The sequence below is a fragment of the Sapajus apella genome, unplaced genomic scaffold, assembly GCF_009761245.1.
Source record: "Sapajus apella isolate SASKATOON/1434 unplaced genomic scaffold, GSC_monkey_1.0 scaffold1677, whole genome shotgun sequence".
Classification (NCBI taxonomy): Eukaryota; Metazoa; Chordata; class Mammalia; order Primates; family Cebidae; genus Sapajus; species Sapajus apella.
The window spans coordinates 4,968-13,484 of record NW_022438603.1 but is presented as its reverse complement, the minus strand read 5'-3'; the positions used below and the strand labels follow the sequence as shown (position 1 = coordinate 13,484).

General features: G+C 42.4%; 1 protein-coding gene and 1 long non-coding RNA gene across 2 annotated transcripts; one reads left to right on the top strand and one right to left on the bottom strand.

The window, feature by feature from the left end:
• Nucleotides 1-226: 226 nt before the first annotated feature.
• On the top strand, nt 227-2,533 carry LOC116546920 (uncharacterized protein C9orf85). Its single transcript, XM_032273032.1, has 2 exons — nt 227-309; nt 2,251-2,533. The coding sequence occupies exons 1-2, from the start codon at nt 227-229 to the stop codon at nt 2,531-2,533; spliced, it is 366 nt and encodes a 121-aa protein (XP_032128923.1).
• Nucleotides 2,534-6,311: 3,778 nt separating this feature from the next.
• Nucleotides 6,312-7,888, bottom strand: LOC116546919. The gene is made up of 3 exons (XR_004266884.1): nt 7,327-7,888; nt 6,562-6,799; nt 6,312-6,346 (listed from the first exon to the last, which is right to left on the bottom strand). It is a non-coding gene; the product is annotated as an uncharacterized LOC116546919 (long non-coding RNA).
• Between the last annotated feature and the right edge of the window lie 629 nt (nt 7,889-8,517).

The window sequence follows — 8,517 nt, the reverse complement described above, 5'->3', positions numbered from 1 at the left end:
GATGCCAGCACAGGGAAGACTGAGCCCATCTGGCTGCAAAGGAAGTCGGGATGAACCTCTCCAACTCAGCCTCTGCTCCGTCCCAGGCTCCCACTTTGGGGTTTCAAAGAGCTGTATCCTGTGGGGATTCTGGGCGGCTTCCCCCCCACTCCTTGTTCCACCAGTCGTAAATAAAATAGGGTGACCCCTGGACAGTCAGCGGGACAGAGGACAGAGGACTCTCAAGATGGTCATGGAGAGAAAGGATAGGCCTCAGCCCAAGCTCAGCCAGAACTCGGAGAGCAACACAATGGCTGAGATCTGTCCCTGGTGACCATGGGGCCCGCAGCCTCCACTGAGCGACCAGCACAGGCCTCTACCCCCAGAGGCAAGAGAAGTTCACTTTGCACACCCCCAGAGGCAAGAGAAATTCACCCTTCATATCTCCAGAAAGGAAAATACCTTTTTGGACTACTGGGTCATTGAATATCCATCCTTCGAAGCTGTAGTCAAGCTTGACACAATGAGATACAGAGAGGGTCCCTCACCAGCCATAACTCAACTCACCCAAAGCATGGTGGGGATGCATCCCTGTGACAAAGTCCTGGGGCAGCCCAGCCTCCTGCTGTGAAGGGAAGGGTCAGATGAAGCTGCGAGAGGACAGGCCGACCAACTGTGCACCCTAACCTAAAGCCATGGGCATGACAGGACAGAGGCCCCAGAGCCATGCTTGCCCAACCTACAGTGTATGTTTATGATTGTGTGTGTCTGCTTGTGTGTGTGTGTGTGTGTGCGTCTGTGTTTGTGCATAGTATGTTTAGAGGTTGGGTGAGAGAATCACTGCTAAAGAGGCAAAGGCCTCAGCAATTCCCAGGACCCCCTTCCTGTTACCTTACACTAAAATTAACTCCAGATAGATTAGGGATTTAAAGATAAAACCTAACACCAAAAAAACACTAGAAGAAAACGCAGGCAAAACCATTCAGGACATAGGCATAGGCAAGGACTTCATGACTAAAACACCAAAAGCAATGGCAATAAAAGCCAAAATAGACAAATGGGATCTAATTAAAATTCAGAGCTTCTGCACAGCAAAACAAACCATCACTAGAGCGAACCAGCAACCAGCAGAATGGGAAACATTTTTTTGCAATCTACCCATCTGACAAAGGGCTAATATCCAGAATCTACAAAGAACTAAAACAGATATACAAGAAAAACACAAACAACCCCATTGAAAAGTGGGAGAAGCTTAACAGAGTGTCAGATATAGCATGTCAACCTGAAGGGTTTTTTTTTTTTGTTTGTTTGTTTGTTTTTTTTTTTTTTTTTTGAGATGGACTCTTGCCAGTGTTGCCTAGGCTGGAGTGCAGTGACACGATCTCAGTTCACTGCAACCTCCACCTCCTAGGTTCAACCTCCTGCCTCCACCTCCTGCGTAGCTGGGATTACAGGCTACATGCCACCTGTAATCCCAGCTGGCCAATTTTTGTATTTTTAATACAGACGGGGGTTTCACCGTGTTGGCCAGGCTGGTCTCAAACTCCTGACCTCGTGATCCACCCACCTCAGCCTCCCAAAGTGTTGGGATTACAGGCGTGAGCCACTGTGCCCTGCCTCAACCTAAAATTTTTACATAAGAGATCTGTTAGTCCGCCCAGTGGCTGACACGAGCAGCATCTTTAACACAATTGTTTGTTCAAATGTACTGTTGTTCCTTTTAGTTACACTTCCAGACTCACTTGCTTTCAGTCCTTGTTCTAATTCAACCCAGCCATCCAAGGCCAGATAATGAAGTTACTCCTTACTACCTGGACAGAAAGGAGCCTGTGCAGTGTCTGGCACCGATTGTTGCATGTAAATAAATACATCGAGTATTATAGAGACTCAGTTGCAAATGTGACAAACATGCTACTTGGTTAAAACGGATGGACTCTTCTGGCTCTTTCTTTGATCTATTCTACTTTTGTTGGTTTGTATCTCGACTAAGGTGCATACTCCAAGCTTTTGGTGTTTTTCTTCTGATGGTCATACTAGTAGCCTCCCCGATGTGATACATTTTACAAAAATGTTCAAGTGTTCATGTGCAGCCATCATAAAACACCAAAGGGTCTCTCTTTGGCTGAAATTACAAAAACTCAAAGAAATGTGTGATCAGAAAGACATCGTAACCTATGAATAATGGAAGCCTGAAATGGTGGTTAATGAGAGTAACGCTAACACTTTAAGTTTCCCTCACGCCTTGAGAGCAGCATAGAGACTCCAAAATAGTTCCACTCATGCTAAATGTGACATACTCCAACTGAAATTTTTACTTTTTTATTTTTATTTTTTGAGACGGAGTCTCGCTGTCGCCAGGCTGGAGTGCAGTGGCGCGATCTCGGCTCACTGCAACCTCCACCTCCCGGGTTCAAGCAATTCTCCTGCCTCAGCCTCCCGAGTAGCTGGGACAACAGGCGCACGCCACCATGCCCAGCTAATTTTTTTTGTATTTTTAGTAGAGACGGGGTTTCACCATGTTGGCCAGGATGGTCTCGATCTCTTGACCTCGTGATCCGCCCTCCTTGGCTCCCAAAGTGCTGGGATTACAGGCGTGAGCCACTGTGCCCAGTCCCATCTGAAATTTTAAAGAAGCAGGTAGATCCCAAAACAGATCTTTTTTTTTTTTTTTTTTTTTCTGGAAAAAACAGGATATTTTAGTCTACCTGAGACAGCGTAATAAAAAAAAAGTAACCTCTGCTTTAACTTTTACAGAAAAGTGACCAGAAGTACCCTAAAGTTAATCAATCAATTTATTTCTATGGCTTTGTTAACTGGTTCTTATTTCACAAAACCCATTGTTCTCGTATTGCATTGCCCAGGGGAGCTATCACTGTATTTGTAGAGTGAAAGCTGTCTCAAATCATGAATTACAAATAAAATATTTAACCACATTAGTTGTAATTTTGTCTTTTGATGCATATTCACAGTGAGCAATGGTCAGTGGAGTCTATCAGCTTGCATCTCTCATTCTGACCCCCTTCCTTACTTTTCACTTACAAGCACCTTATGATTCACTGTCCCCACCCAGATAATGCAGAATAACCTCCCATCTCAAGATCCTTACCTTTATCACCTCTGCACAGGGATTTTTCAGAAAAAAATGCATGAGTTCCAGGAGTTAGGATTTAGATATTTTAAGAGGCCATTATTCTGCCTTACATAGGTAACTTTCCTAAGTGTCACCCACGACAAAACCTTGCTTCCCTTCCTTCTGTGTCTCCCTTTCCTGTCTGTGTGCAAACATCAAGGTGAAACGTACTAGGTCTACTCCGAAGTGGCTGGATGACCCGGGACCACTGATTTGACCTCCCTCAGCCTCTTTTCTCATCTGCAGCACAAGGGTGACTCTTACCGCATCAGAGAATGACAGTGGACGATTAAGTTAAAATGTGTAAGGCCTTAGTCACAGAGCCTGGTACCTGATGAGCCCTTGGTCAACATTCCTTTCAGATCTTTCCCTTCACCATCCCATGTCCCTTGCCGTCACCCATCTTCTCCTTTGACTCCTTTATCTTCAGAACCTTACTGAGTCTTACCTGCCATTTAGCCAAAAAGTTACCCTCCCCATTCTCTCATGACTCTGCTGGAATGTTTTTGTGATGGAGTCTAGCTATCCACCCAAGGCAGTGGATATTATTTCTAGGAAGAGGTCTGTTTAAAAAAAGTCCTTTTGATGTTCACCTAAAATTTACGCATGCTTCCTCTTAATTGACACACACCAGTCCCAATTCTGCCCTGTTAATTCATTCACACACTTTCTTATTTCACACGTCTTCCTTCTTTCTGTTAACACCTTACAAATTAGGATAGTACACAGATGAAAATAATGGCCTGGGCCACAAGGGGGGATTGCGTTAGCAAAATGAATGCTTTCCTTTAAGAAGAAGATGAATGCTTTAGTTCGGTGGGATGAATGCTATGTGCAAGGCAGCTCTAAAGCCCGTTTCTAGGCTTGGCTTACCCCAAAGCCATCTCACTCTAGGACACATTGTTAGATACCCAGGAGACTACAGTTGTCGCAGAAGCCACACCTACTCTATGTATTCTAGCTGTGAAGTAAAGGTATTGTCACAGCACGTCCTGCATTCCAATCATTTCGCTCCTAGAAATTAAGCTTCCCCCAACCAGCTTCATCTCCGGTAGACCTACCAGGGCCCTTGCTGAAAAATACCTTCCTACCCAGGGGAGCATCATACACTGGGGTCTGTTGTGGGGGCCAAGGGAGGGACACTGGGGGGTGGGAAGATCAGGGAGGGATAACATGGGGAGAAATGCCAGATGTGGGTGACGGGGGGATGGAGGCAGCAAACCACATTGCCATGTGTGTACCTATGCAACAATCCTGCATGATCTGCACATGTACCCCAGAACCTAAAGTACAATTAAAAAAAAAAAAAAAAGGAAAGAAAAATACCTCCCTACGCAGGATGCCCAGGGTGGCACTTTTGCCTATTCCCATAATTATAATGTCTCACGCTGATGCAGCACTCACTATGCACCAGGCACAATCCCTAAGAGCTTTCCAGCTACATATAGTCCCCACAAAATGTCCTGAGTGTCACCATTCTCATATTTACAGATTTTTTAAAAAACTGAGGCACACAAATGAAGTACCCAGTACAATCCAACTCCATAATTCAACCTCATCCATCACTGCATTTGAAAAGAGGACAGCTTAAAATTTCCAAGGCCGCCTAATGGACATCTGCTTCCAGATGATTTTTTGCCCTCTCTATGTTCACAGTTTGACAAATGGCCAGCATTTTGTTTTCTGTCTCACCCTTTGCTTATATGTCTGCTCCTTAATACCACACTCATAACTGCACAGGCTGGCATAAAAGCTGGCTTTTTTTTTTTGAGACGGAGTCTTGCTTTGTCTCCATGCTGGAGTGCAGTGGCACAATCTCAGCTCGCTGCAACCTCTGACTCCCTGGTTCAAACGATTCTCCTGCCTCAGCCTCCTGAGTAGCCACCATGCCCAGCTAATTTTTGTATTTTGAGTACAGATGGGGTTTCACCATGTTGGCCAGGATGGTCTCGATATCCTGACTTTGTGATCCGCCTGCCACTGGGATTACAGGTGTGAGCCACCGCGCCCAGCCAAAAGCTGGCTTTTATAAACCTCTTTTGGGATAAAGCAGGGCCAGGTTAAGAGTCTCACAAAAAAGTCAATTTCACTCAATTCTCAACTGTACATATGGCCATTATCTGGCCGTAAGTGGGTGCACCAGGGACAGTTGTCGTGAGAAGAAGGTAGGAGGAGGGCGAGTTTCTGGATGGTCACAAAGAGAAGGAGATTCCAAATCCAGAAAAAGTGATAAAATGCAGAGTGGATGGGCTTTGGGCAATGACAGCCCCATCTGCCTCTTTCCATGACTGTTGGCCTCTGACTTTCTTTTCAACCTGACCCTCCTGGTCTGGCTTTCTTAGACCAATGCTAACAAACTGGGAGCTAGGGTCAGGCCGGAGCACACAGCACCGAGTGGTGGGGGTGGAAAAGGAAGGAAAAAGAGAAGAGTGCTTGGCTCATGAAGTGAGCAACTCACCAAGGTACACATCTCCTTGGCAAAAAACAAAAACAAAAACAAAAACAAAAAAAGGACGATTATGTAGAATTTATGGTGGTTATCCAAAATGAGCAACTGAGGCAAGGATCTTGACCAACTGACATTTATCGAGCCAGAGCTCAAGGTTGCGTTCTGGGGAAACATGAGTCACAGAAAACCTCTGTGGCTTCTGTTCTCTTTGAAGAGGATTCAGGGGCTCAGTATTTATATATTTCCTTATAAGGGAAAAGGCAGGTCAGAAATATAGGGTCTTTGTTCCATACTTGAGAAGACAACTATCTGAATGAAACTTAAAAGGTTTTAGTTTTAGAAGCTAAATTTTGATTGCACACCTGCATTTACAGTTGACATGTCCTTCTTTTATGGAACAATATACGTCTTGAAAGGTTTTGAGGCCAGCAAAGGAAAATTTGTTTGGGCAGTTTTCTAAAGATGTCTGAGACCCTTTGCTGCTTATCCTGTTCTCTTTCTCTCTTTCTGTCTTTCTCTCTCTTTCTTTCTGACACAGTTTTCTTGTTCTGTCATCCAGGCTAAGTATAATAGCATGATCACAGCTAACTTCAGCCCTGAACTTCTGGACTGAAGCAGTCCTCCCACCTCAATCTCCCAAATACCTGAGACTACAGGCATGCAACACTGCACTTGGATAACTTTTTTTATTTTTTGTAGAGACGTGGTCTCACTTTGTTGCTCAGGCTGGTCTTGCAATTCTGGATTCAAGCAATCCTTCTGCCTTGGCCTCTCAAAGTTCTGGAATTCTACAGATTTCAGAGAAAGTATTATAGAAGACATGACTTTGTGGATGTATGTTTCATCTGATCCTCTGTCACTAGGGAGGCTCATTTCTAGGAAGTCATATCCCAGGGGAAAAGGAGTGAAGTCACATCAGATAAAACCAAGCCAGATTGAAGCAAAAAAAGGAGAGTATACTGATGCAACATAATTATATGTTCCATAAAGCATGCTGACTCACCTTTAATGTCTGGAGAAGTCTGTAGATTCATCTTTCTAGAGTCTCTGAAGCATCTTCCAATTGCACTGGCAATCTTACAGGTCTCCCTAAGTTATACTCTGAATCCAGTGTTCATAAAACAGTGTCCGTAAACACCTGTTGTGTAGTCCATACATCTGCAGGCACAGAGGTTGTTATATATAAGTTGCTATGATTTCTCCAAAAGTTTATGTAAGTTGTCTAGTTTCAGTTTGCAGGGCTTTAAGAAAAGCATAATTTTAAGACTCCAAAATAAAAAAAAAAATTCTGAAACCATTAGTTTTTATGCTTGTAGCCAGAAAAGAATTTAGGATTATGTCCAATCTGTAGGCAAATAATGAAACTCATAAACAATGAACAAGCCTAGAATATAATAACTGTTGTACAGTAGTTTTTTCTGAAGCACAATTTTTTCTCTCTCTGGTCTCCCATTTTTATAAAAGACAAGTAGAAGTAGGCCCACTGTATTTGCAAAATAAGTTTTTGTATTATACTTGGCCTAATGATTTGCATAAAGTGCAGCAAGAAAAGTGATTCACATAGAGAATCTTTTAAAATTGGCTTTGCTGGAAGTGTGTTCATAAGAAATCTTAGATTAGATTTGCAAAAGCCTCTCAGGGCTATGAAAGCCAAGGATTTATCTGTGCCTGTGGATACTTGTATAAAGAGGGTGAATCCCTCTTTTCATGAGGTCTCAAGATAACGTTGGGTTTCTGGGCCTATCAGCAAGTCACATTCTTTACTAACCACAGATCATGAACTTTTAAATAAAATGCATGGACATTTCTGAGCAGTCTTTCCAAGGGAATTTTTATCAGCTCTATTAAGCCAATATCAATCCTCAAATCATTCTGGGCATATCTGAAAATATGCCATTCCAGTCAAAGCCTTGGCAAAATAAGCAGTATCTCCAATTGTGTCCTGTTATAAAAGAAAATAGATCCTTATGAAACTGATGAAAATAACTATAGTGACATAAATTAAGAATACCCACTAATAGTTTCTTATTTTTAGAGAAATTGGGTATAGAGAAAGATAAATCTTTCCAATTCTGCTCACAAAATTACCCAATATGTTGTAAGCTAACAGGTTTCCAAAAATAAGCTTTTTTGACTCTGAAGAATGAAACATGAAAAGTGTCAAACACTGTTTTAAATATCATGAAAAATTATTTTAATCCTTTAATGGTTTAGCTCCATGTAAGTAACTCTTGTTGTGCTTGATGTTGGGTTAGCAATCCTCATGAATACATTTGTTTTTAGCTAGAGTCCTGGTTTTTTTGGTTTGTTTGGTTGGTTTGTTGTTGTTGTTGTTGTTTGGTCCAGTGGTATGATATCCAAAGTTATTAAAAACCATTTTTTATATTTTTATTTATTTTATTTTACGTATTTATTTGAGACAGTCTCCTCTGTCACCTAGGCTGGGGTGCAGTGGTACAGTCTTGGCTCACTGCAACCTCCAATACCTGGGTTCAAGCAATTCTCCTGCCTCAGCCTCCTGAGTAGCTGGCACAACAGGCAGGTGCCACTGCTCCTGGCGACTTTTTTTGTATTTTTAGTAGAGATGGGGTTTCACCATGTTGGCCAGGCTGGTTTTGACCTGCCGACCTTAAGTGATCCACCCATGTTGGCCTGCCAAAGTGCTGGGATTATAAGTATGAGCCACTGAACCTGGCCAAAATCCAATATTAAGAATTACTTAAGAGTCTTTTAAGAGTCTACTCCACAGATTTCCTTAGAGCAGAAACTAATTTTACACTGTACTTAAACTGTTTTGTGAGAATCAAAATGAAACAATAGTTGTCTGTAGATTAAAAAAATAACTCTAAGAATACCCATGGTTAAAGATTCAATTGCAATTGAAATTAGATTATTTATGTGACATACATTTTGACCAATCAATTATTAACAACATATACTAAGACATATCAGAATTTTA